General features: G+C 56.1%; 1 protein-coding gene across 3 annotated transcripts in view; it reads left to right on the forward strand.

The window, feature by feature from the left end:
• The window catches only part of SH3PXD2A (SH3 and PX domains 2A), a 226573-nt gene that overhangs the window by 111561 nt on the left and 87205 nt on the right, over positions 1–27807 (forward strand). For all 3 annotated transcript variants that reach the window (XM_087862734.1, XM_045803038.2, XM_045803039.2), the window contains exons 4-5: positions 1822–1898; positions 10346–10437. In XM_087862734.1, coding sequence (XP_087718860.1) covers positions 1822–1898; positions 10346–10437 — 169 coding nt within the window. The remainder of the gene's footprint in view (positions 1–1821; positions 1899–10345; positions 10438–27807) is intronic.

A 27807-nucleotide genomic window follows, 5' to 3' on the forward strand; every position in this document is an offset into this window, starting at 1 on the left:
AGTTCCCCAGTGGACCTGAGCTGCGGCTCCCCATGCTGATTAACTGGCTTGGGAGTACTTCCTTCCCTTCCCTGCCTTCCTCTCCTCTCCTCCTCGGATCTTCTGGAACGGCTTCCAAATAAGCCACTGACGCGCCTCGTCGTTGGGTCTGCGTCTGGGAAACAACCTAAACCAAGACAATGCTTAGTACCTCCCCTGGGCCTCGATAGAAGGGGCTCTAGTGAACTGACGTGCAGTCTACACATGTGTTCACATGCAATGGCAGTGATCTTAATTAGAACTCCTTTAATGCAAGTGATAAAAATCCATCTCCAATTAGTTTCAATAAAAGGTAATTTTTTTGTTTTATACATGTGACAAGTACCAGTAGACCTTGGGTTCAGAACAGCTATGTCCCGCTGCTCAAATGTTGTCAAAGGAATCTGCCCTTCGTCATCTCTTTGGTCTGCTTTCAACCATTCAGGAAACATTAATTGAGCACCTACTTTGTTCCAGACATGGCTCCTTTCTCTCAGTAGGTTTCCTTCTCAGGAAATAATAAAGATGGCCACGAGAAGCTCCAGGCTTTCATCCTGCCACCTCAGCAACTGTGGGAGAGAAAGGGCTCCAGCAGAAGTCTCAGGGCTGACCCTTCCTGGCCTAGTTTGGGTCCCCTGCCCATCTCTGAGCCAATCACCGACTCTGGTTGGCTGGGCTGGGTCACATGCCCGCCCTTGTTGCCAGGGAGTGTGGTTAGCCCCGTTGAACCACAAGGACTGGGAATGGAGGAGGGAGGCTCTCCAGAGGGAAATCGGACAGACAGGGACAACAGATGCTTATTACCACTACAGGGCCAGCACTTTACCGCTTGTCAAGCTACGTGGGTTCTAAGATGTGTTAGCCAGGCCCCGGATGGAAGGAGGCTCTCATATATCTGTCACACACGGCAGAATGTGTGCCCATACCTTAGGAATGGACAACATGTGTGGATGTTCTGGAAAGAGGGAGATTACTGCCAGCTTGGCCAATCAAGGAAGGCCTTCTAAAAGGGAGGCATTGACCTAGACGTTGATGGCCACGGGGCACAGACGTGTCAGCTGTGTTAGGACTTGAGAGTCAGACCAAGGACTTCACATTCTAAATGGAACCGGCTGAAAAGGACTATGCGTTGATCTAGTTGTTGAAATTTAATTCGGCTAGCTCAGAAGAGCCTTCTGGGAAGGTTTGAGGGGCTGGCATGTCCTGTAAGCCCCCCCACACCTGCAGAGGGGTGTACCAGCCTGTCTGCACCACAGCCCGGACTGCTTGGAGGCCGTGTGTGCAGAGAGGCTGGAGGGAAGGCAGGCTGGGGCAGCCGTGCTCCCTTGGCGTTGGCCCGTGCCCGCCCTGGAAATAGCCACCCACCTAAACTAAGAATAGGAATTCCTGCCTGGCTGGCAGGAATGAATGCCGATTTCTCAAGGAGGGAAGGGCCTGAGAACAAAACACAGCGTGTGGGTTGGGCCGTCCTTTGTATTTATTTGTGAGGTCACTCGGGAGCCGCGCCCGCGCCAGGCCATCGATCCTGCCATCAGACCCAGACAAGGTGATTTGGCCAAGATGGCAGCCTCTGAGGCTGCGCCTGTGCCCCAGAGGTCCTGGGCCCTCAGCCTCGGGCGCCTCCTGCCCCCTAGGAGAGGTGACTGCTCCTCTCTTGTTTTCTTGACGGGGCAGAGGTGGTGGCACTCGGGGGCCAGCTGCCAGGCTGAGAAGCCGAGGGAGAGGGGAATGAGAGGGCAGGAGGCTGGGGTCCCGTGGCAGCTTTCCCCAGAATCACCCGGCTCACAAGCGTCTCTCTTCCAGGCAAAATCCTCTTCCGGAGAAGCCACATCCGGGATGTAGCCGTGAAGAGGCTGAAGCCCATCGATGAGTACTGCCGGGTAAGGGTGTGCCTGGTGGTGGGGGAGGGGCCGGTCCTCCGCCAGAGAGTCTGTCTGTCTGTACAAAACCTTCTGCTGTGGTCTGGCAGGTGCATCCTGACGCCTGGCATTTCTGGGCCAGGGTGGTGGGTCTGAGTGTCCCTCGGGGAGGGGTCTCTCCTGATTGGGCCTCCTTCTGGGGCCCAAGGGCCTTGGGATCACAGCTGAGACTAGACTTCTTTCGGGACGTGCCCATGTTTACAAAACGCTATTTTAAATCACTTCCACCGGCTTGGGAGCTCGGTTAAGGGGTCTTCCGCTGACGGGATGTTCTGTATGTGACATTTTGCTGGACACAGGAGAGCTGTTGCTTTGAATTCCTTTTGGGACCCGAATTGTCAGAATCAGTTCTGAGTTCAATAGCATCTGAAACCTCTGCAATGCATATTTGTTTATTCACCGAAGTCCTGATGGTTATAGCTGTTTGTGTACACATTTTTACCCGTTCAAGTGCTCACACACACACACCCAGGTGCATGTGCACAGGGGCATGAGAACAGCCAATGCCGAAGAAGAGATGGCAGAGTGACAGCAATGTCACGAAGAAGAGCCCATTTGTCCTTCCACTTTGACTAGAGCCCGGGACCCCCGCAGTGCAAATGACAGGCTCCCACTCCAGTGGCCTTGGCACGTGGCCTCTGGATGGCGAGGCTGCCTCATTAGCACTGAGAACTTGGGCAAGTTACTTACCTTCCCAGAGCCTCAGTTTCCACATCTGTGTGAGAGGGAGGAGAACAGGAGTTCCACAGAAGGGAGTCGTGGGGAGGAAAGGAATGGACACAGGCCAGGTGCCAGCAAGCGTCCAGCACAGGGAAGGCATTCAGTCGACACCAGCTTTTGATTATTATTACTACAAGGCGTAAACAAGTTAACGTTACCACTGGCTTTCATGGAGATAGGATTTCTTAGTTAAATGAAACCCGCTGTGGAGTCTGACTCAAGAGTCTTGAGGAGAGGCAAGTGTGGGATCGTCTTTGGTTGCAAGAGCTGGTGTTAGAGTGGGAAGAGCTGGGATCGAATCCCACTGCCCCCCACTGGCTCTGTGACTCTGGGCAAGCTAGTCTCCCTCTCTGAGCCCCAGGTTCCTTCGTCTGTAAAACAGGGTAAAGACAACTCCCTCACAGGGCTCCTGAAGGGGGCCGGATGGGAGACTGTGTATCACAGTGTTTGTTGCTTCTCAAATGCTCTGTCCCTACACAGAGTTGTGGCTGCAGGGTCCCTTTATGCACTAATACTTTATGATTCAAAAACAATAAAAATGTGTAAATAAGAAGCAAGTTGCTAACTATATTAACTGATGTTCCCAAGCCAATAGGAAGACGAGCGCACCCATAGAATCTCCATTTACCCAAGTTTCAATTTCGTGACCGTGCCGATTATACTTGGTCACATTTTCTGCCTTAACCTAAGAAGAATTCCCAGTGATGAACTCCCTTACGCGAGAAGCTCCTCTTCTTCGGATCAACATTCATTTTTCTCTTTAAAAGGCATTTGCCATTTCCAGTTCAATTGGTGGCTGCCGCTCCAGCTTTTATTTCTCTTTATTCCTTTCCCAAGGAGTTAAGTAAATGGGCACAGCCCCTGGAGGAGGGGGCGAAGGGCGGGGGAGGCCTCTCCCAGCTGGGGATTTATGGCTCACATCAGCCTCGAGGCTGGTGAGCCCAGGCATCTGCAGTCGTGTGTCCTGGGCCATCCGGAGAAGGAAACCGATAACATCTTATCTCTGGGGATCAGGCTTTGAACAGGACTCCTGAATCAGGATGAGATTCAGGGGGGCTCTGGGGCCCCAGTGGTGCTGCTGGTGGCTGGGGGCACCCTTTAAGTGGGGTCTGCAAGAGGCGGGCCTCCTAACCTGATTAGCACAGACAAGAGCTGCTCAGAGCCAGCCACAAGGAGCAACGGCAGGGGTTCAGCAAGCAGCCAGCCGTCTCACAGGCTATAATTTACTCTGCGAATGGCAGGGGGTCAGGTCAGCGCAGAAGTGACCTTTAATTCTGCTGAACTAGAAAGCTGGGATCTCTGGTCTGATTGTCAGAGACCTTGGAATGACCTTGGAATGGTCATTAGGGCTAAGCCAGAAACAGTCCTTAGCCACCGCCACCCCAGCATCACACGTCACAGCTCTGCCTCCCGATGGTCCCATCTATGGCCACTCAGGATCCAAGTTTTCACTCAATGTCACTGGCCCCCTCTGTGAATTCCATGGTCAGAGCCATGTGCTGTCTGCTCCATGGCCAGCCCTTCCCTTGTCCGTGTCTGTCCTTGGACGCACTGCCAAGAACCTCTGGGGTTTTTATTTCCAATACCCTGTATCTGCAGCCCTGCTTGGCTGGCCAGCATCTTCCTCGGACTGCTAGACAGTGTGGACTCCCAGCCCGGGGTTTGCTGGGGATTCAAATGCACCCAAGATTGTGATGCTGGCTCTGCACCCAGAGCGGCCTGCTCCTCTGCCAGGACTCAGACGTGGAAAGTCTGACCGTGCGGTAGACCTCCCCAGACTTCGGCTCCCTGCCCTCGCTGGCCAGCCAGTCCCTCTGCCCAAAGGTGGTTTCACAGCCCAAATCTCAGTGTTAATTTTAAACATAGATGGAGCAGATTGGATGAGCGTCACGGAACATTTACCGAGCACCAGCCGGCTGATTGTTTTATGTGGCACTTGAGGGCTGGGTGTCTATCAAGAGGGGTTCCAAAGGCATTTCTTTAACTCCATAAATTAATTTAATGGGCAACATGGTTATGTGGTTAATATTTAATGGTTCTGTGGCCTCAAAAAGTCGAAGACTTTCATCTCACTAACAAGCGTGAGCTATACTTTAGGGGCTCGGACTAACAGTTTTATAAGTGACTCCATTTACCCCGTTCCTGCGTGTGAAATCCATGTTTGCAGTGTTTGTCTGTGGGATAAAATAAATATCCCGGGGCAGGGGGTGGGTGGGGGGCAGTGAGAGAGAGTGTTTGAGAATGATCAACTCGCTCTTTGCCATGGTAATGACGTTTATACAAGTCTCCATTTCCTGGTGCATGCAGCTAGACTTTTCCCCCCAAAAAAGCTGAGATTGCTTCTATTATTCTGCTGTCCAAGATAGACTTGCTTTCAGGATCAATGGCTTTCTTTGTGGGAGGGAGGAGGGGCTGGTTGTAGTCAGACTGGGAGGGGGAGTCAGCCCTGAAGGGGTAAGGAACTCTGCCCACCCTCCACGTCTCCCAGACTCATTCTTTATCCCCACTTCCCAGACTTGAAAACTGAGACTATTTCGGGGTGGTGGTACTTAGTCCCAGGCATTTTCCTCCCACCATGCATGACCCATCGTTGGCTCTCGCCTAAATAAAGAGAAAGGTTCATGTCCCAACCGAAACACACTCCTTGAAGAAGCAGCACGGCTTCCTGTTATACTCAGTCCTAGATACAGGGTGACCGACTGTTCTTGTGGCCCTCATGCTAAAGGCTGACCTGGGCCAGGAGTGTTGCTGATGGGGAGACTGAGGCAGAGAGCAAATACTGATCCATAGTTGTTTTGCCAGATGTAAAACTTTTTTGTCCTTGGACAGACCTACCCAGAGGGGTGGGCTTCATGGAGGGGGGTCATTTTGAGGAAGGGCTGAGGACAGTCTGCCTGGGCCCCCTCCCATGCCACTGCACTTGAGAAACCAGGTTGTGCCAGCCGCATCTGGGTGGAGGTCTCAGAGGCACACAATGCAGCCACCCTCTCTCTTAATCTGAATCTGCGTCTTCTAGAATGACACTGTGCAAATGGTGGCCCATGTCACTGGCTCCCAGAAAATGGTGTGGGGCAGGCCAGGAGCTAGAGACCTCAGGGCAGGTTAGGCCTGGGGAAGGGGGGCACTGGAAGGACTGGCTGATGGCAAACCTGGGTGGCTTGTCAGCACCTCTTCACCTGGCTGGGGGAGCCCAGCCCTAGGTACCCACTGCCCTTGGCTCCTTCCCTTGCCTTGTTTCTCCAGATCTGCTCTTAGCCAGCTCATGGACCCCCTGGACCACAGAATGGCAAGGTCAGAAAGGGACTGAAGTCAGCTCAACTGTCATGGGACAGGGCCTGTGTACTCTAAGCAGCCCCATGGGGCAATGCCCCCTCCCTAGATGCTGAGAGCTAGGAGGTCATGCTCGTTCCAGCTCTTCCCACCTAACCTGAATTGAAAGGCTCAGTCAGACTGATAGGTCAGACACTGAATTCACTCATAGTGGTGCTGTTTGCAATGCTGGAGTCAGGGACTGTTAGAGCTGGAAGAAATTTCAGAATGTCTGTAGCCTGGATTTGTCCCAGCTGTGTGCAATGGGCTGTCAGTAGGAACTGTTGGAGGACCTGCTCCACAATCAGAGACCTGTGGGTAGTGCTGGAGGCAGTACAGACCAGTAGATGAGACGGGGCACAGGCTCTGGACTCAGATGGCCTAATTGAAAATCTTCCTTACTGGCTGTGTGGCCTTGAGAAATTACTTAACCTCTCTGTGCTTTCTTTGCTTCTTCTGTAAAATTGGAATCATTGTCATACCCTGTGAGATGGGTATGTGATGTTAATGCGATGATTAAATGGGCCAGTCCCCCAGCATGTCATGGTTATTAATAAATGCTGACCTAAACAAAGCTCTATAGGTTTCTTCCCTGCAGGGCTTCTCAGAGCCTTTGCTATACTAATGAACATGGTGAGCGCCAAGACCAAGGTGGGCATCTTACAAGGCATCATTTCACATGTGCCCACAGAACTCATTTTACCTCATCAAACAGGCGTTCCGTGAAATAGCGTGAGGTTCCAGAGCTAGTCAACTTTATCCTGTAAGAAATGACAACCAGAGAGGTGAGGCGAGGACCGGAACTAGAACTGAGGTCTCCTTTTCTTTTCTTTTTTTTTTTTGAGATTTTTATTTATTTATTTGACAGAGAGACACAGCAAGAGAGGGAACACGAGCAGGGGGAGAAGGAGAGGGAGAAGCAGGCTTCCCGCTGAGCAGGGAGCCCGACGTGGGGCTCGATCCCAGGACCTTGGGATCACGACCTGAGCCAAAGGCAGACGCTTAATGACTGAGCCACCCAGGCGCCCCATAGAATTGAGGTCTCCTGACTCCCATTCCAGTGTTCTTTCCAGTATGTATCACTGCACTCACCTAGAAAATAATGACAACAAAGACAGTAGTACAACAACTAAAATTTCCAGAGTGTTTACTCAACGCCAGGCACTGTGCTGGGCTCCTCCTCGTCATGACCTCACTTAGCCTCCTAACAGACAGATGCCATACCGAACGCATTGTGCTGAGCTCAGAGAGGGCAAGCACGTTCAGCACCACACAGCCCACGAATGGTAGACCCAGGACTCAAACCCGTGTTTGGCTGGCCCTGAGGCCCTGACTTAACCACCCCACGGCAGAAATCCTGAATGTCCGATGGCAGACCTTTAGGCCTGGGTGGTGTCCTTGGAAATACCCATGTATGGCCCCCACCTGCTCCTCTCAGAACAGCTGGACTGGGGGGCTCCCCAGCTCTGGCAGGCATCACCGGCCCAGGCCCCAGGGACTGACTGCTCGGCATCGAGCTCTCCTGCCAAACGATTTTGGCCAGAGCTGGGCTTGGCGGCGGCGCTGATGGAAGCCGCCGTGAGCCGAGAGCCTCTCGTCAGCCTGAAATCGGGATGAGCCCTCAATGCGGCTGCCTTCGGGGCTCTCTGTTAAATAAAGATGCCACGGCGGTTCGACCGAAAGGCCTCTTTGTGTGAGGCCCTCACGGCCCACACGTCCTCTGCCCCCGGAATGCCGGTCTCTGTCGGCATGAAGAGCCCCTGTGTTCACTGCTGGGGCTGCGCGAGCCCTTAGCCGGCCAGGGCCCGCGCCGCGGGTGGGTGGCAGTGCGCTCAGGCGGGGGGGCGAGCCTGCCCTGGCTCCCTTCCCTCTTCCTTTCAGGGCGGTCAGCCTGGCAGCGAGTCTGCACGCAGCCTGGGTCCCTGGTCACGGTTTCCCTCCTGCGGCCGGCCTGCCTGCCTGCCTGCCCAGCCCAGCCTTTAGGTTCTCCCAGGGGCCCTTGCTGCGCGCAGGCCTGATTTCCCCTCTGTCCCTGTCTGTCTGTCTCTCCATCTGTCTCTCTACCTGTCTCTGTCTCTTTACCTCTCTCCCTCTCTCTTCTGTCTCCATCTTTCTTTCTCTCTCCTTCCTCAATGTTTCTTTTCCTTTTCCCTCTACCCTTCCTGGGGGTGAAAACAGCACATGCCATGTAGGTTACGTGAAAACTGGGACGCTTTGGGGGCAGTTTGTACCCATTCTACTGGCTGAGCCCAGGCTTCCGTTCTGCACGTTAGCACAATAACCCAGCGTCCCCGTCATAAACAAAGGCAAGGATGTCTGCCTCCAGGACAGAATGTCTACGTCCAGCAACACGTCCTCAGACGTGCCTTTGCAGGGCAGAGGCTGCGTCTGACTCATCCCCGTGACCCCCGGCAGAGCCCCATGTCAGACACACACTGAAAAGCCCTCACTGTTTGTCAGATGATTGGGGTCAAGGGGGCCAGGATGGTGTCTGAAACACAGTAGTTGCCCATTAAATGTTCATTTCCCTTTTCTGTTTCCTGGCCGTTCATGGGGATGGGATGTGTTAGAGACCCTTGGAAAGCCATGGGCTCTAGAAAGAACAGCTGTGAGTAGCATAGTGTCGTCTTACCGGCTCCAGTTCGATCTTGTCTCATCTTGCCCAGGTGCGGGTATGACATCAGAAAGGACCATGGTGGGATTTCTGGTGTTCAGTGCCACACCTGCATGGTTACCTGACCAGCTCAGAGAAGAACTGAACAATTGCTTCCCTCTTCCTTGACACTAGACTTCTCTCCTTGCAGCCAAAGACCATGTGTGCATTTTTTTTTCTTTTGCCCCATTATCACGTCCCACTGGTATTGTATATTGGGCTCTTGCCCAGAAAAACCCTTCTTCATTCATTTGTTTGAGCAAATGCTTGTTGCCTGCCTGCTCAGTGCCAGGCACTCTTCTAGGATCTGGGGACACATAGTCAACAGAACAGACTCCCGACAGCATGGAGCTTACCTTCTAGCAAGTTCTTTCCCACCCTTGACAGAGGCCACGTGGCCTCCCTGAGCCTCCACCTCCTTATCCGTAACATAAGGATGAGATCTGCCCTCAAGAGGACCATCATGAGGTTCCCAGTGACTCCGCACATGGAGGCCCCAGCGCGCTCGGTACAGGGGAGCTGCCAGATCGCGTCATGGCACCTGAAGCAGCCCTGACGAAGGGGGCTGGAGAGGCACAGGCACGTGACCGTCTCCTGTTCTGCTGACCACTGGCCTCCTCATCAGCAGTCCTTCGCAATCCCCACAGTCCCAAGTTTTCCTCTGCCATCTCCTGGCTCTATCCCAGAGTTCCCTTGGTCCTGGCCCTCAGCCCTGCTTTGGCAGCAACCTCTCCTGTCTGTTTGTACTAAAGAATCATTCCAGTATCTTCTCTGTATACGGAATGGAGCAGCCAGGAGCAGGGCTTCACCTGGTCTCACGCTCCGCCTCCCTCCATGTTGGGCGGGTCAGGGGTCCCGGGTGCCCCAGGCTCTGAGGTATAGAGTATGTGCTGGTGTGCAGCGAGAGCTCTGACCACCTCTAGCTGTCACTCCTCACTTTCCAGCAGCAGACTCTCAGGCCTCCCTGGATGACAAGCTCACAGCTGGCCCATGCTCCTACCTGGACAGTTATCCCCACACGGTGACCATCTTTTCGTCTCAGCATCAAAGAGTCTTTCCAAACCAACCCCCTCCCTCACCAATCATCTTAGGTCCCATCGGATTCTGCCACAGTCCCCTGTTGTCCTTACTAGAATTATCTGCTTGGCATTAAATAATTAATTGTGCAGTCAGTATTTAGGGACGGTGACTCTGGCATGTCTGGAATGTGACTAGTGGGAGATGAGGCTGGTAGAATAAGACCTTGGGTTGTCAGGCTAAGGATCTTGGACTTCCTCTGTGGCCAGGAGAGAATTCTTTCAGGGTTCACACAGAATGACCAGCTCCAGAGGGCCCTGAGACCTAGGGATCGATGGGCATTGTTTTTTGCTTGGGTGGCTGGTTGTTTGGTTGGCGAACTGGCTTGTTGAATGGTTGGTTGGTTGAGTTGTTGGCTGGTGGTTGATAGATTCATTGGGGCTGACCAGTGAGTTCTTTTTATTTGTTGACGAGTTGGTTAGTGGATTAATTGGCTGGTTGGCTAGTGGATGGGATGGAGGGAGAGCTGTTTTGTGAGCCAGCTGATTAGTTGATTTGTTGATGAGTTGTCTGGTTGGGTGGGCGGCTGGCTGGTTGACTGTGTCGTCCATGGCATTGTCTTTGAGCCTCTGCCATCACTGTCAGCCCAAGGTGACCCTGCTTTGGGTTTTCCTCAGACCTAATGCCCTTTCTTCCTGTCTTTCCACAGGCACTTGTCCGGCTGCCTCCCCACATTTCACAGTGTGATGAAGTCTTTCGGTTCTTTGAGGCCCGACCAGAGGATGTCAACCCTCCGAAAGAGTAAGTGGCAGCTCAGGCCTCTTCTGTGTGCTTTGAGGTGTGGCTGAAGCAGAGGGCAGCCTGGAGAGGCTAGGATGTGGAGACACAAGGAAAGGGAGGGATGGGCGAAAGCTGTATGGGCCGTTGTTCCCCAGGCTCTTATTGCCAAAGCTTGCTCCTCATTTCCCCTTGACCCCAGGGCTGGCAAGGAAGGGTGTCTCTGCATTTGGGAAGCAGGTTTTCCTGCATACTCTCTCTAGCTCACAGGTGTCTGTAAGGAGCAGATGAGGTAAGAGAAAGTATGATGGTGCCTCTGTTCAAATGTCCAGGGTCAACAGTCATTAGTAGCTGTGTTTACAGAGGAGGAAACTGAGGCCCAGTGAGGTGAGGTGATCTTCCCAAAGTCACACAGCTGGTTGGATATGGGACAGGCAGGAGGCTCGAACCCAAATCTTTGATTCCTAGAGGCCCAGTGCTGGCTAGTATTTCCCTGTTTGGGGAGAAATGAGCAACCAAGCAGGTGTCTCTACTCTCTGGAATCACGACGCCCTGGGTCTGGTGGTCAAGATGGTGTACCCGGTCATGCTGGTTTCTCACACACGTGACCAAACTCCATGGTGAGGGCCACCCTCTCTTGCTCAGAACAGTTCCCTCACTAGACTAGGTTCTCAGTGGACACAAAACTCTGGTTCCCACCAGGAGCTGATGAGCAGAAGAGGGCAGGCAGGGAAGAGTGTTGGCTGGGGGAGAGGGTGGGAGGAGGACTGAGGGGGGTGCTCCTGGATCACCTCACTCAATATCTCTTTTCCCCTAAAATCTTAAAGTACCAGGATGGGTGGCAGAGAGGCAAACGGGGCGGGTACTCCAGAGGGAAGGGAAAGAATAGTACAGAGGAGCAGTCTGGGACACGTGGGAAGAGGCCAGAGGCCATCTGATGATGGGGAGGAGAAGCCTGAAGACAAGGGTGTGCACTGCGTGGCTCTAAGGGCACCATTCACTGCCCTGTGAACCGTGCCCATGGGGATTGTAAAGTGCACGGTCTGCACACCCATACTTGGCAGCCCTGCCGAAAGGGGCCCTGCTCTTTTCACTCATACTAGAAGATCAAGGGCCTAAAATGGCCTGGACCCTTTGGGGGAGAAAAACCTACCCAGCCCAGAGGCTCACCATCTCTCTGATGGCTGCCATGGGCTTAAGAAACGAGCAATGCTGCAAACCATCAGAAACTCATCAGTGACTGGTCCACAAGGTAGACTCGTTGAAAGCTACAGAGAATGGCTAAGTTCACACCCCAGCTCTGCTCCTTACTGGCCACACAGCCTTGAGCAGATCACTCCCGTGGCTTCCCGCAGCTTCATTTCCCTCATCTGTAAAAAAGAGAATAGTGATGAATCCGTGTTCTTGCTACCTCCAGGGATTATCTGTGAAACTCAGAGGGCATGAGGGCTGGCAAGAGCTCCGTAAACAACAAAACGAGATAGAAATGTGTGTTCTCCCCAGAGGGAGAAGCGTTGCTCTCACTGTACCTACTGTGGTCAGGCTCATGAGAGAAGAGTTATATATTCTTATCCCCACATCACAGATAAGGAAACAGGGGCTCACTGCAGGAGCCCGGACTTGCACCCAGATTCTTCAGGTTCATACAGAGGCGTGTACTCTTTCCACTGCTCTCACCTGCCTCCCTGGTTTGGAAGGGGTCAACGGGACTGTGGTCCTGACGCCTGTCTGTGTCCCTCTTCGTCCTCCCCCCTGTGCTCCTTCTCCCAGGACAGGGGAAGGCTCCTGAGACCCCAGCAGTGTCCCTGGTCCATCTGTCTGTGATGGTCTCTCACAGCCTCCCCTTCCTTTTCTGGTCTGCTTCCTTCCATGGGGAGAGAAGAGATGTCCTTCCCCAGGCGATCGTCACTGAAGTCCCATGTGATCACGTGCCCCCTGGAGGGGAGAGGGGTCACTGCTGTCGGGTGAAGTAGCAGGTGCCTCGCCGCGAAGTCACTGACCCTGCCTTTGGGTCGTGCCCCTAGCTCTGTTCTCTGCCCATCAGCGAAATAAACTGGTCCAGTTTCACCTCTCTGGCTGTGCACTCATGGCGATAGGTTAGCCTTTTGCCCATCTCTGGAAGGCCCTCGGAGTGAGGCTAACCAAGCGTGGGGAGACAGTGGTGCGTTGGTGAGGCAGTGGGCATGGCTTTGCAGAGCCAGGCTCTGGGGTCAGGGCCTGCCACTCAAGGCTGTGATCTCTGGCCATTGGCTCAACTACTCTGTGTTTCTGTTTTCCCATCCCTAACACATGATAACGTGGGACTCACGGAAGGGTCAAGAGGGCTGACAGAGATAATAAGTGGATGAAGACAACCTAGTCAATGCTGTTGGCCATAGGAAGTGCTCAGTAGTTTTGTTCATGGAAGGTTTTAGAACAGAATGGAACGTGGCTTAGTGCACACTCTCCCCTGACGATCACAGTCTGGCTTTTGCGGGGGGGGGGCTCATAAAGCATTTGCCCCCAAGTCACCATGGCAGCGGGGTCATCTACCTCTTTCTCGAGGTGCTACCAGCCACCTGGGCTGGTTCACAGCTGGTCTGGCAAGGGGTGGCCTGCGACCAGGAAGCCCTCCAGCACAAGACAGACCTGAGGAAGTCGGGTTAGCTGTGGACAGACGGTTCTGAAGGGCTTCTCCTCCCTGGCCCCGCTCAGCTCCCAGGAGCAGCTGAGAGAGACTCGTGTTCCAGACCACGGCGTGCTTGCCGTAAGAGCCCAGACCCGTAGGTGACCCTGGCCTGACAGGCTGACGATTTATCCCGAAGGGCCTGCACCCCCCTCTCTCAGAGCTGCCGGCACCTTCCCGGCCCAGTGCACCTCCCCCTTCATCCTGAAACATAAACACAGGATCAAGTAACAGTGTACTTTGACTCAGAGGCGACTGTAGAGCGGCTTATCAAATTATCAAAGCCTGTGGATTTAATTGGAATTTTGCAGATAACCCCCTGCCTCTTTCAAGTGTGCTGCTGAGGGGCCCTGCAGGGGTTCACGGGGCCTGGGGGGGTGGCGTGGGTCCCTTTTGCATCCTGCTGGGAAGGCAAGGCTGTGGCAGCCCAGCCTTGATGGGGGAGGTGGAGCAGGCCCGAGCCCCTGGGCTTTGATCCCAGGCCGCTCACTGGCTTCTGTGGGAGAGCAGGGTCTTCTGAACTGCTAGCCCTGCTGTGCACCACTGGCCCCACACAGAAAGCACATTCCTGTAGATGGACACTTCAGGGGAGCCTGACCCAGAGCAGCCATGGTGGCGCCCCATCTTCGTGCAGCCACACCAGGAGGACAGCTCCTGCCCCCCCCTCCATGACTAACACTGACGTGGACTGCTGCTGTGCCAGCCCCAACCCCAGCAGAGTCGTCCCTTCCCTTCACACCCCGCCATCCACTCAGCACATCCTGTGGGTACTACCTTCAGGGTATTTCCAGACCATGACTGCCTCTCACCATCTCCCCTGCTGCCCCCACCCCCACCCCGAGCCGCCCGATCACTGGTCCTCCCCTCGATTCTGGCCTCCCTGCCGCTGCCCTTGCTCTCTATGGTCCGTTTCGACATAGTGCAAGGAAGGATCATTTAAAAAGACACATCAGATCATGTCCCTCCTCTACTCAGAATCCTCTGTGCCTCCCATGGCCCTCAGAGTCAGGCCCCCTGGGCCTGGCCCTCCCTTCCCTCTGACGGCGCCCTCTGCTGCTCCCTGACCTGGCTCCTCTCCTGCCACCCTGGCCTGCTGGCTGCTGCCTGCACCTGCCAGCCGGGTTCGGCCTTGGGGCCTTTGCACTGGTTCTTCCCTCGGCCGGGGCCACTTGGCCCCTCTCCAGGTGAGCCCCTTGGCCTGTTCCCACACCTCCTTCCAGTCTTTCCTCAAACAACTGCTCAGCAGGGCGGGCCCTGGCCTTCTGTTAAAATCCCCCAGCGCTTTGCCCTCCCCTTCCTGGCTTCATCCTTCCTCGTGGAGAACGTGTCACCACCCACATGTGGCCTGTTCACCACGGCAGTGACCGTCGGTCCCTCTCACCGGGACGTCGGGTCTGGGGGAATCAGAGCTTGTACCTGTACTCTTCGTGCTACACCCCCGGCGCCCAGAGCAGGTGCTCAGAAAACATCTGCCCCAGGAAAGACTGATCGTTCAGCCTTCGTGATAGTCTTACACGGGAGACAGACCGTGACGTGATTCCACGGAGGAGATCAAGGCCCAGAGAGCCGACGCAGCTTACCTAGTCAGCCAGCTGGCAGACAGCAGGGCCAGGATCCAAACCCCGGGCAGGCTGGCTCCAGGCTGCCGCGTCTAACCGCGGCCCTCACCCATCGCTCGGCTCCTGCTTCCTAGGTCGGCCGCCTCCTCACAGCGCCCCCTCCTGGGCCCCACCCAGCCAGGGCACATGGAGACCAGCCTCGGCCCCTTTGACAATTATTTTCTTCTTGAGGATGATGTGTTCTTGGGAAGCCCAGTGGTTGAATAGGAATGTGTACATGCATGTGTGTGTGTGTGTGTGTACAATTGCACATATGCGTGTGTATGCATGTGTGAGTGCCTTCATGCGGGCAGAAAGGAAAAGAAAGACGCTAGCTTTACTGGTTACTTCCTCTGTACTCTATGCATCATCTCATTTAAATCTCAGACCACCCCTGAAGTTGGTCCTATTATCCCTCTTTAGCAGATGGGAAAACAGAGGCCCTAGCGGTACAGGGCTTGCTCCAGGCCACACAGCTGAGAAGCAGGGGAGGTAGGCCTTGAACAGGCCTGGGGAACGGGGTGCACTGTCCTGTCAGCCACCCCCTGCCACACACACACACACACACACACACACACACCCTGGAAGGGAACTGAGCATCTCTCCCTCCAGCTCCCAGCACGTGGCCCAGACCTGTAGGTGACCCTGGGTAATGAGGGGTTGGTGGGCAGGGGTGGGCAAGAGAAGCTAGTGGTGATATCTCTTAGCCTCCTCTCCGGGGACTCTGGGGCAGCCATGTGGCCGGCTAGGGTAGGGACAGCCTTAGTCACCAAATCTGGAGAAAGCAGAGAAAGAAGCAGCCCTGGAGCTCGAGGGAATTCAGTGCCACACAAATCCTGGGTTAACTCCGACAACCAGCCAAGTCTGGTCTCCTGGCAGCTAGAGCTGGCACCCCCACAGTGCCCAGGGTGACCCCTGGTGGGGCATGTGGCCCACCCAGCAGGGTTCTGGGGCCACACCTGCCATTTCCACCCTCCGGGGGCTTTGCTGTGCCAGAGCTCCCAGAGGACCAACCCCCTGCTGGGCCGGGGGGCCAGGGATCAGCTGGCCTGGCTCCCACGGGCACAGGAGGCGTGTGGTGTCTGTGATGGCGAAGGGGAGCTAAGGCAGGCCCCGGCTGGCTTGGCAGGACTTCCGAGGGAGATAGCCACGTGACCCGGCGAATGCCTCTTTTTACAAGTTTTAATTCTCATCCAATTGAAAGAGTGAACCCAAAGGTTCTCAAAGGGACCTCCATGAGGCCGGTCTTCAGGCCCCTGGGTTGATGCACATTCCTGTTGGAAAGGGTTGGACCTGCAGGAAGAGGTCCAGCCCCGTGAGGAACCCCCCCACCCCGCCCAAAGGCCTATGACCTGCCTTTGCATCTCTCCCGCCTCCGGCCCAGCAGCCCTGCCCCTATTCTTAGACTGTCACCAGAGTGCAGCCAGCTACCGCCAGCCTCCAAACCCATGCCCTGCTGTCCCCTCTCCCTGAAAAATGTCCGCCCCCCTCCCCACCTGCCACAGGACTAAGTCCCACTCAGACTTTCCAGAAAGCCCACCCCCTGGCTGCCACATGGGTCTGTTCCCGGGTCTCTCCCACTACGGGAGCTCACGTCTCTGTGGCCTGGTACCTCTAAGAGTTGACGGAGCCACAACAAAGTGTAGGCCATTTAACAGACTGGTCACTAGAACTGCCCACGGTCATAGGAGCAAAGTGAAGAGTGTTCTTGATCCCTCTGGAGTCACTGGCCTGGGTTCAGAAGCCAGCTCTGCCTCTTGCTTTTCTGTGCCTCAGTTTCCTTATCTGTAGAGTGGGAGTCACAATGGTGCCTGCGCCCACAGGTCGTGGGAGGGTGACAGTCTGGCACACAGTGCGGTCAGCCGGGGCCTGCGTCATCCTCACCCAGGCAGGGAGGGCCCGGCCGCGAGACGCCGGTGTGTCACTTGGGGCCCCAGGGCTGTGTTGCAGCCTCCTTGTGCCGCCCAGCTACGGTTGACCCTCTGCTCTCCACCCAAGTCCACGGGCGGGGTGAGCATATGCACATTTGGCCCCCCCGTGTCACAGAGGGGAAAACAGAGGCCAGGCTGGGTGGCTGGGCTTCTCTCTTGTCACACAGTTAGCGTCCCACGTGTCCCTCTGCTGCCAGCCCCGCAGCCTGTGGCCCAAGGGGCTCACCGCATACACAATAGCACCAGTGGCGTGTGGCAGGCCCACGAGGCAGGCTGAGGGTCCCCTGCTCCCTGCTGCCCCCTCTCAGCTCCAGGCTCAGGCCTGTCTCCTCAGCTTACTTCTTCCCATGAAGCCAGCCAGGATCCTGGTCGAATTCTTGAACTTGCATGGGAGGAGCAGAGCCTTGCTAAACGGGTTTTTGTTCAGCCCCAAGGCCACAGAGCCACCCTCTGTTATGGCCCGGAACAATGGCCCAATGTTTGGAGGGACCTGGGGTACAAGGTTGTGGGCCCATGGCCAGATCGGGTCAGAACTGTCCTTGCCCCAGCCTGCCCGGAGCACCGGCGTCTGGCTGGGCTTCCACCCGAGCCTCCCTGCTGCCCGCCATGGGGCTGGGCAGACCCGCGAGAAAGGGAGGCTGTCCCACCAGGAGGCCTGTTCTGGGCAGAGTCCAGGGTTTGGGTCCGGAGTGAGGGCTGCCCCAGAGGGGGCTGAGCAACGGTTCCAGGAATGGAGGACAGGGCACAGCAGAAGCAGACAGAGGCTCTGGGGCTGGGGTGGCCGAGAGGGCCAACCTGAGAAAACGCACTCCTCTGGAGGGTCTCCCGGCCTCCCTTCCCATTTATATCTTGAAAGGGATGGAGGCTGGGGCTGCCCTCCCCCGGGGAAAACAGAGGCCAGGAGGACAGAAGAGACTTTACGAGCCCTGCCTGGAGGACCCAGGAAGAAGACAGAGAGTGTGGGGGTGGTGCTGACAGAATGACCCTGAGAATTTAGGGAGGCTCCTCCAGGGGGCACCCCCGTCCTCCGTCCCAGTTGAATTCCAGGTCAGGCCTGCTCAGGAGGTAGGCTGCCTGCTTTGCTCATGTCTGACTCCTGATGTCTTGAGTTAGAATCCAGGCTCCGCTGCCGATGGCAGGGTGACCGCGGGGTTGATGGCGGAGCCTCCTCTCTGCCCAGGAGCGGAGAATTAAATGAGATGATGTGTGTGGAGCACACACTAGCTGCTTACCTCTCTCTTCTTCCCTGAGGCGAAAGGAAGGTTATGACAAGAGCCCTGGAGGGAGAGTCTCTGCTGTGCGTTCCCTCCTCAGCACGTGTCCACTGAGCACCTACTATGTGCCAGGAACTCACGGGCTGATGGACTTAAGGCTCAAGGCTGCCACTAGGTCGATATTTTGAATAGACTTAAATTAACTGCAGAGACAACAGTCAGAACACCTGGCTCTGCTTTGGCCTTGAATGCATCACTCCCTCTCCAGATCTGTGCAGACCTCGGCATCTGTGAAAGTGACCAACAATACCCACGTGGGGACAATGGGAAGGTTCAAGGGTGCTCATGCCCCTAAGTGCCTCGACCGTGCCTGACCCCACACGGCTCATTCACAGGAACTTCTATTCTCCTTCCCTTTCTTCCATGAGCCCAGGCCTGGGTGCAGAAGGGCCACTCTGGAAGGGCTGGGGGAATGGAAATGGTTAGCTCTGCCAGTGCTTGCCAGGGTTGGTGCTGATGGTGGGGTGCGGCTGCCCCCCTTGGCCCCCAGGCACCCTGCTGGCTCTCGAGAACTCCCAGGCATCCCTGTACCTGGCCTTCCCCGGGGGGCGGGTGGCCTGGGAACTGGAGTGGAGAGCCCACTCACCCGCCCTATGCTTTGCTGAGTCCCGCTTAGACCCTTGCCAGCAGGCTCTGCCACCACCCATCTGGCCAGGGACATGGCCCACACTGTCTTTCCAGCCCCCCTGCCACTGGCAGCTGCACAGATAGTCTCTTTGTGCTGAGGTGAGAGAGCCAGCTGGATGGAGGCACCGTGGGTCCACCGGGAGCTGGGGGGCTGGACCAGCACAGAGCTTCATGCAAGCAGACTGTGCCCACCCCCTGCCATGGCCACCTTTAACCTGGGTGGGCAGGTAGGACGAAGGTGCCCACAGGAGGCTGATTCCAACCCACTTGAAAGCGGCCTCGGCCCTGGGGAACAAGGGTTTCTGAGGGCCCGGCTGTCGTGCTGGGTGGGAAGTGCAGGGAGGTCAACTCAACAGTCCAGCTCAGAGCAAAGGCCTATGCAGGCCGAGTCTACAGAGAGAAGGTTATTCCGTTTTCAGGCCTGGAGCAAGGGTTCAGCTCTCTCCAGCAGGAATGGGAAGGAGGTGGCAGGACAGGAAAGGTAGAGGGGCCCAGGGGCATGTGTGTTTCCCTGAAACCTTAGCCCCAGGAGGATGGTCCTGGTATGCAGGTGCCCGAGGCCCCCACGGGCCTCTTCCCTTGCTCCCAAGTCAGGACGAGCTCCCCCACAGAGCCCTGGAGGCCTGCTTTATAGTTACGTCATGTTCAAGGGTGTCTCGGTTCCCCCTCGCTTGTAATTATTACCCCTCCGTTGTAACCAGTCCTCTGGTTAGCTTCCCCTCCACTGGGAACCCACGGCAGATCTGACCCTCAAACCCAGGTGTTTGGCCTCGGTTGGCATCCAGGCAGGAGGCATTCGCTCAGTCAAACTTGATTATCTTCTTGGTGTGAGGCACAGGGCCATGGAAATGGACAACCCTCAGCCCTCCCGGAGGGGAGCTTTTGGCCCGAGTGGAGAGACAGCACGGGCAGGGCCTGGCCTGCCTCTGTGGGAGGCAGCGAACATGAGAGGGCTCTGTCTCGCACCCTGGCTCCTTCCCCACCTACTCTGTGGCCTTAAGTACAGGGAAGTACTTAAATGCCAAGACCTCAGTTTCTTCACCTGTAAAATGGGGCTTATTACAGCTTCCAATCCAGTGGAGATGGCAGAAATCAGCCAAGTGATTATATAGGTGCTGGGCCGCCCACAGCAACGGGCTAGCCTGGTGAGGTGGTCAGGCAAGCCTCCTTGGAGAAGTGGCATTCAAGCTGAGAGTGAGGCCAGAGACACCCACTAGGGGAGTGGGAGACAAGGACATTCAGGTCAGAGAGAGTCCCTGAGACTGGGGCAGTTTGCAGGAATCGAAAGAAATTCTGTCTTCCTGGAGACTGAGAGCCTTGGCTAGTGCTGGGCCAAAGGAATTGGGCCTGAGGCATCCAGTGTCCAGTGGGTGACCTTAGACAGTGATTAACCCTTTCTATATTTCAGCATGAGGTGATGGAGCAAAATTTGGGGTTTTCTAGGGTCCCCCCCAGCTCTGACATTCTGTGATCTTATCAGGACCTGCTGGCTATTGCAAGAGTTCAAGCATGTAGCAACCGGAATCTGCAGGGGTAGCTGATGGCTGTGGGAAGGAAAGACACGCATAGACACGGTCCCATGTGGAAGAGACAAGCATTCTGTAGGTCATGTGACTGACTCTTCCCTTTCACAAACCCTGTAGGTTGGAGTTTAGGCACCGCTTAACTTTGGGTGACTTAGTACTTGGGATCTGTGTGTATATGGCTCCACCTTGTGGAAACATTGGGCATTACAGTTGCCAGTATCGGGGCAGATGCCCGTAGATTTGGCTGATAATGCCAAAAACTGTGCTGGGTCCTTGAGCATGATCTTGTTTAACCATCAGTATAATTCTGTGAGATTTATGCCTCCTTTTTGTAGATGAGGAAGCCTAGGCTCATGTTGGTTAAGTTACCTCTCAGCTAGTAAGTGTCAGAGGCTGGATTCAAGCCCTTCCAACTTCAGATATGCGCCCAGCTTACCACACAGGGGTGTGTAATGGAGAGAAGCACGTGGGCCATGGCCAGGGTGACTAGTCCCAAACTGCCAGATGGGACCCTTTATCTGACCAGAGGGCAGAAAAGTTGACTCAAGACCCCATGGTTGCTGTGGTCACAGATGGGGGCAGTTGAAGGTACAGCTGAGGGCACTTTCCATATGTGGGGACTCTACAAGGGGAACCCAGGCTTCTTGTCAGCCCACATCCTTGAGAAGATACAAGGGTCAGGAGCCCAGGGCCGGTCCAGGGTGCCCTCCCGGAGATCCCACCACCAGCCTCCAGAGCTCCCAGGAGGGCCTTCCTGCTGTGGCTCGGATCTCTGGCTTGCTTCCAAAACCAGCTCACTCTGTCTTCCTGAAGGGGAAGCCAGGTGCTGCTTAGACTGATACCTGATTTTGGCCTTCCTTGGGCCCAGCTGTGACCCCAGCATCAACCCAAGCCCTTAAGCTCTTCTCGCCCTCTCTCTATCATGTGGCCCATTTATCACATGAGGAACCCTGAGTTCATGGGCGCCCCCTTCCCCTTGCCCCACCCCAGGACCCACAGCCCAAGGCGCTCGCTACCTGAGGCTAGGTGGGAGAATTTATTTTCAAACAGCCTTATTGAGATATAACTGACATAAAACAAAAATCACTCGTTCCAAGTGTACCATTAATCCGATGACGATTCGTAAGCTTCCAGAGTTGTGCAGTCCAGTTTTAGAACTTTTACATAACCCTTAAAAGAGCCCAGAGGGAGGTTTTTAGTTCTTCCCGAAAAGGAGCCCCATTATCATCCCTTCCCTCTGCTCCTGTCTGGGAAGAGGAGATGTGTGTCCCTGGAGACTGGGTTCTTTCCTCAGCCGTGTGCTGCTCTGATTCCTAGACCTTCTGGTGGTTCCAACTGCTTTGGCCTTTGCACCAATCGCTCGGTAGCCCATGGGCAAGGCCTGCTTCACCTTCTCGCGGCTGCCCTGAGTTGCACTGGCCGTTGAATGGGGGCCTGGGGTGGAGGGCTGAGGGTGCACTTCACCCCCATCCCCAGGAAGTCCACACACAGTCTGGCCCCACAGGGCATCTGGGAAGGCCGGTGGGCCCAGGCAACAGACCTAGGGGCTAAGCCAGAGATGCGCGACTCTCCACCGGGGGGACCTGCAGGCAGCCCAGGTGTTTAGCAGAAAGCCATGTACATGTTTTAGCTCATTTAATTTTCCCATCTGTCCATGAGGTGGGCACCGGTATTTCCCCCAATTTCCGGTTAAACCCACTAAGGCAAAGGGAGGTCATGTGACTTGCAAAGCCGATGCGTGGCGGAGACGGTGAGAACCCAGCAGGCGGGGGGAGAGCCTGGCTCGCACCCTCAGTAAAGCTCGCCAAGTGTTCAGCACACTGCCTGGCACGTGCTCAGAATCCATGGGACCTGTTACTACCATGGCCATTGCTGAGGGGCTGCTACGTGCTGAGGGAGGAGCCGGAGGCCTGGCTAGCCAGTGGCCGCACAAGGCTCACCGCTCAGCGCACAGCCGCGTGAGTTGGCAGTTTCTGGAGCCCTCTGACTAGCCTCTGCCATCGGGTTGCATCCCACCAAGAGGCAGGAGGGGAGGGTTGCCCCTAGCTCCAGCCTTCACACACCCTCCCGCCCTGCCCTCATGTTGCCCTGGCAGGTTCTGCAGGGTTGGGGGGGAGGTTATGGTTTGCCCGAGGTCACCCGGAGAAACTGGGCTAGCACCGCGTTGTTCGACTCAGAGTCCAGTGTTCCTTCTGGCTCTCGGAAACTTCCGCAGCTGATTGCCAGAGCATCCCGCATGCCGGTGCACGGAAGGGCACCTGGAGGCCTGACCTGAACCTTTGCGGAGACCTGAATCCAAGCCTGTCTGTTGGGCTGCGAGGAGGGGCTGGCGGCCCTGAATGGCCAGGGAAGTGGGCGCTGGACTGGTCAGGTCGGGTCTAATTACGCAGAAGCAGGCTCCTGGTCAGAGAAGGCTATGCCTGCAAGCCAGAGAATTACGGTTAATGACAGGGAGTGCTCTGCCCCCACCCTGTGCAAGAGAGGGCACCTGTGAGGCTGTCTTACTGGTCAGAGCCTCGTGGAGACCTGTGGCACCGCAGGCAGCCCCCTTGCAAGCCGGAGGACAGAGGACGTGGGTTATCCCCATGTTGGCAGGTTTGGATAAAGCCCCCACTATGTGTTGGTCATGTGCCAGGTCCAGCAGGCTATGAGGATCTTGGTGGGGAAGTTGGGGGGGTGCGGATACTTTATGCTGGAGACAGGGAGAGACAGGTGTCAGTGTAGAAAACTGCAGAAGGAGGTCTGGGGGTGATCTGAGGCCAGACAGAGTTTATTTGGGAGGTGATACGGGGAGATGCCAGTAAGGGAGTGAAGTTAGGCAGGGCAGGGAAGGCAGCCATGAGTAGTGTCTGATCAACCAGATGCCCTGTGGGCCACTGGGGCCTCATCCCATAGGCAGCTCTGGGAGCTGACAGCGACTGGTGGTCCCACCCAAGGGCAGGGGTGCTGGGCTTTTAAGCACCCACTGAGGCTTCTTCCTCTAGCTCTCCTGCTCCCCCCTCCCCTATCCACCTCCAGAGAGCAGCCAGAGAGGGCTTTCCAAGGGGCTCGAGTAAGCTAACACTGCCATGGCTTTCTGTGGTGCTTAGGATGACTTCCAAGCAGGTTTTCGGTGGCCTGGGAGGCCTGGGTCCCTCCCTGTCCCCAGCCTGAAGCCCGCCCTCCATTCCATCTGGTCCTCACATTCTCCTAGAATCCTCACCTCCTCAGAGAGACCGCCCTTTCTCTCCCTCTCTGCAACCTTTGCCTTTTCTTCATGACTCTTAACCCAGTTTGTCTTATTCGGTTGTTTACTGCCCTCCCTAGGGCAGGGGATGAGTCTGTTTCAGTCAACGCTGAGACCCCAGGGCCTGGCTGGCATGCAGTGGGTGCTTGCAAATGCTCGTTGACTGACCCACCCCAGCCTGGGGGTCTGGGGCTGAGGCCCTTTGTCACCAGGCCCTGAGTTACATCATAAGAGTGTGGAGACTGGACTGGCCCAACGTTGTACTGGCCGAGGCTCTCAGGAAGTCCTGCGTGGAGGGGTCAGCCCCCCGTGGTCCTCTCCCCAGGAGGGCAGGGCTGACCAGTGCGCCTGATGGTCAGTGAGCGTGAGTGGTCAAGCAGGCCCAATGGAGACGCACCGGCCTAGAGTGCAGGAGGAGCTTGGAGAAGGAGTGAGACCTTTGAGGGTGGGAGTGTGCAGGGAAGCGGGGGAAGCCTGACCTCCACCTGGGGGAGGCCTCAGAGACAGATGGGGAGGGAGAGAGCCTGTGCTGATGGAGGCCTGGGAGTGCTGGCTTGAAGGCTTCTGAGCAGGAGGGTGAGAAGACTGGGAAGGCTGACAGACAGGAAGGGTAGAAAGATCAGTATCCTGACGGTTCCAAGTACCAGCTTAGGAGTCAGCCGGCACTGGGTTCAGATCTCAGCTCCCTACTGAGCTAGCATCTTATCGGTGGCCCTTCCTAAGCACACGCGTGCCCTTGTTCTCAGACTTGGGCCCACAGGGGAGCCAGGCGAAGGAGGCGGTGTGGCGCTGTGGTCCGGGCGGGGAGGGCAAGACACATGTGAGGCGGCAACGCACCTGCAGCAGAATGCAGCCTGTCAGGGAGAGCCTGCAGCCTCGCTGTGCTGGCCCAGTAGTTTCCAAGGCAACCCTGCGTGACGTCACAGCCAGGGGACGGAGCCCAGGATGCCAAGGCCATCCTCCCAATGGAGGGGAAACGCACTGAGCCATCAGGGTGAACTCTGCACGTGGAGACTGTCCAAGTACTTGGGCATTTTATACACACTAACATCCACATGTGCTGACCCACCTGTAATCCTCAAGGAGGACCCCCTGGAGGAAGCAGCACTTCCACTGGGCTTTACCCAGGGAAACAGAGTGGAGGGCAGAGACCCAGGGTCTACCCGGAGGCCAGCTCAGGATAACGCCAGAGCTCTTGCCAGCCCCTCAGAACCCCCGGGAGCCCCGAGCCAGGTGCCCGTAGTCAGGGCATTGGTGCCTTCAGCAAACACCTGCCATGCCTCACCCTGGGTGAGGAGACAGCAGAGACATCGTAGTAACGTAAGAGCTGCAAAGGAAAAGAGGGTGCCATGCCAGGCCGAATTCTGGGGTGTCAGAAGTGACATTAGGAGGTGAGGACGGGGAGGAGAGAAAGTCAGAGGCAGGCAGAGCCTGGGACAGCATCAAGCCAGTGTCACTGTTCCCAGAATTCCTGACAACTCTGCTGACAGAAACAGCCCCTCTGGCGACGGTCAGACCTGCCCTTGGGTGAGGCCGGGCTGTCCTTGGGCCTGCTGGAGGCTCTGTTCCGTGAGAGCCTCCAAGAAGGTGCCCGGGGAAACTCTCAGCCAGGGCGCTCTGGATAGGCCGTTAGAGTCAGAAACCACTCCCTCCCTGAGTGGGTGGTCAGGGACACTGCACCACGTGTCACAGCCGGGGTCCCCTTCCTCACATGAGAGCTGAAGTTGTAACCTCCCCAAGAAAGTGTCTACAGCTCGATGATGATGTTTGATATTTCTGGCCCTGAGTCCTTGCCTCCATCTTACCTTTTTCCCACTTACTCCTAATTTAGCATATCTGGATTTTACAGGTGTCCTTATCAGCCACAAGGTGGTAAATGATTGGAGCACTAGACTAAGACAGCTTGGGGTCACTAGCTGTGTTACTTTGGGCAAGTTACATGCCCTCTCTGATCCTCCATTTCTCTTCCGTAACATGGAAGAAATAAGAGAATCTACTACATAGGAGTGTTGTGAGGATAAAATGAGCTGATGGTATGTGTCAAGGGCTTAGTTTGGTAGCTGGTCTAATGTAAATACTTGAAAAAGTACTATTCTTGTCAATTGCAATATAATAACAATAGCAGTAATAGCACCCCCACCCCAGCACATACAGATCTTTGGGACAGAAGGGTGCACTCAGTGTGGGAGGGTTGCTCAGTGGTGATGCCTGTCAAGGCCTCACTCACCCCCCCTCCCCTCCCCATTTCCCTCCATGCCTTGGGGGCCAAGGGCTTAGGCCTGCTCCAGGCCACAGAGGACTTCTTGGCCTGAAACACAGCAGAGGATGAAGGTGGTGGCCCAGGGCTGACCCAGAGGAGAGAGCACAGGTTGTGCTGGTAGGAGGGCTGGAGCAGGACGCTGGTATCTGGGGCTCCCGGCTGGCCCCTCCTGTGGCACGTGGTGTGTGGGCCTCTCTGGGGCCTGGAGCTAGTTAAGAGGGGCCCAGTCCTTGAGTCTTTCAGTCAAGGAGACCAAGGCACAGGGGCGCCTGGGTGGCTCAGTCGGTTAAACTAAGCGTCTGCCTTCGGCTCAGGTCATGATCTCCAGGTCCTGGGATCAAGCCCCACATCAGGCTTCCTGCTCAGCAGAGAGTCTGCTTCTCTCTCTCTCTCTCTCCCTCTGCCCCTCCGCATTGCTCATTCTCTCTCTCTGTCTCAAATAAATAAAATCTTTAAGAAGAAAGAAAGAAAGAAAGAAAGAAAGAAAGAAAGAAAGAAAGAAAGAAAGAGAAAGGAAAGAAGAAAGAAAGAAAGAAAGAAAGAAAGAAAGAAAGAAAGAAAGAAAGAAAGAAAGAAAGAAAAAGGAGACCAAGGCACAGAGAGAGTGCCATCCCCCAGGTCACGCTGTGGTTCAGATAGAGTTGAACCTGGAACCCCGGTCTTGTGCCCACCCCCCACGCTGGGCGGCCTGTTTGGTATCTTTCGAGACTCCTGGGTCGACCCCCTGTCTCACGTGCTGCTCAGGGAGGCGGTAGTGGAGGCAGTGCCCTTGGGAAGCGCCCAGCCTACCGTGGGCCCAGGTTGGCCCGGAGCATCCAAGTTCCCCGGGCCCAGAGCCCTTCGTCCTGCATTCCCGGCGCCTGCGGCTCGGAGTGTGGCAGCCGCCTGCCCTTCATGGACCAGCACCGCGCAGTCTAGCTGTGAGGGGGGCCCACGCCTGGCAGCGGCCGGGCTGCCTGGGGAATAGGAAAACCTAATAGTCACATAGAGGGGGCTCGAACCACTCAGCTCTGCCACCCGCCAGCCACGTGGTCTTGGCGAAGTGGCTTTACCCCCCCCCTCCCCGAGCCTGGGTCTCTTCGTCTCTCAACGACACCCCAAGCTTTGGCCCACCCCCCTAGGAGCAGCCAGGCCACATCCTTCCCAAGCTGCTCCTTCCCCACCCCGAGCCACGGCGCCTGTGCAGGGCCCCGTGACCGGGGTGCAGGCTCCTGTGACCGGGGTGCGGGGGGCTCGGGCATTCTTGCCTTCGTGCGGCCTGCCCCACACCGGCTGCTGCACAGGCACCGGCTTCTTTCGTCCCCCAGCAATCCAGTTAGGCAGGTGCTACTCTCTTCACTTCACAGAGTGGACACGAAGACAGAGACCCTCGAATGATCTGGCAGCACTGGGATTTGAAGCCAGGCCGCCGCACACGTACATCTCCCGCACTAGACACGTTCGGCTCAGTGGTCTAGGCCGCACCGTCCAATGCACCAGGCAATGCACTGTGGCTATCTAAATTATAATTTTTATTAAGTCAGATTAAGAATTCAGTTCTTGGGTCATACTAGCCACGTCTCAAGTGCTGGACAGACACAATGGCAGTGGCTGCCAGATTGGCCAGTGTAGGTGGAGGCCATGTCTGTCGGTGATCACCATTCTATTGGGCAGCTCGAGGTGGGGCAGCACTAGGTGTCGGGGACAGAACTGGGACACTCAGTGCCATGGGGGGGTCAGAATCAGAATGAGCTTTTTGAGCTGGAATGACGTGAAACACTGGAAAGGGTGGGAGGGCACGTGAGGAGGCCACAAGCCCAAACAGCCCTGCTTCCCCACTGCTCGCTGTGTGGCTCCGGGCAGTTACTTAACCTGTCTGAGCCTCCCCTGTAAAATGGGCCTAAAGCACCTGCCTCAGAAACAACAGCAAGGAGGTGTCAAGGGGCCTGGCCTGTCTAGGTGCCCAGTGCTTGCGTATTTGTGATGTGGAGTTCGAGAAAGGCTGGGAGATGCACGGTTCTCTCGCTGTAAGAGGCCACCGTGGGAGCCCCAAGAGCCGAGGCCCTCCTGGGTGGTGCTGGGAGCTAGTGCCGGGAGAAGCCTGGGGCCCTGCTGCAGGCGTTCTTTCCCACGGACGCTAAGGTGGGAGTAAGCGCGGATGGGCCTTGGACAGGCTCCTGGGTGTCCATGGGAAGCAGAGAGCCCTTGGCCCAGCCTGAAGTTAGGCCAGGGCTGGGGAGCAAGCGGCCTGCAACCAAGGGCCAACCCGGAGGTCTGCTAGCATTGAGGCCCCAGTGTGTACCACACA

This window comes from Ursus americanus, chromosome 6 (assembly GCF_024610735.1).
Source record: "Ursus americanus isolate L20-20 chromosome 6, mUrsAme1.1.p, whole genome shotgun sequence".
NCBI lineage: Eukaryota > Metazoa > Chordata > Mammalia > Carnivora > Ursidae > Ursus > Ursus americanus.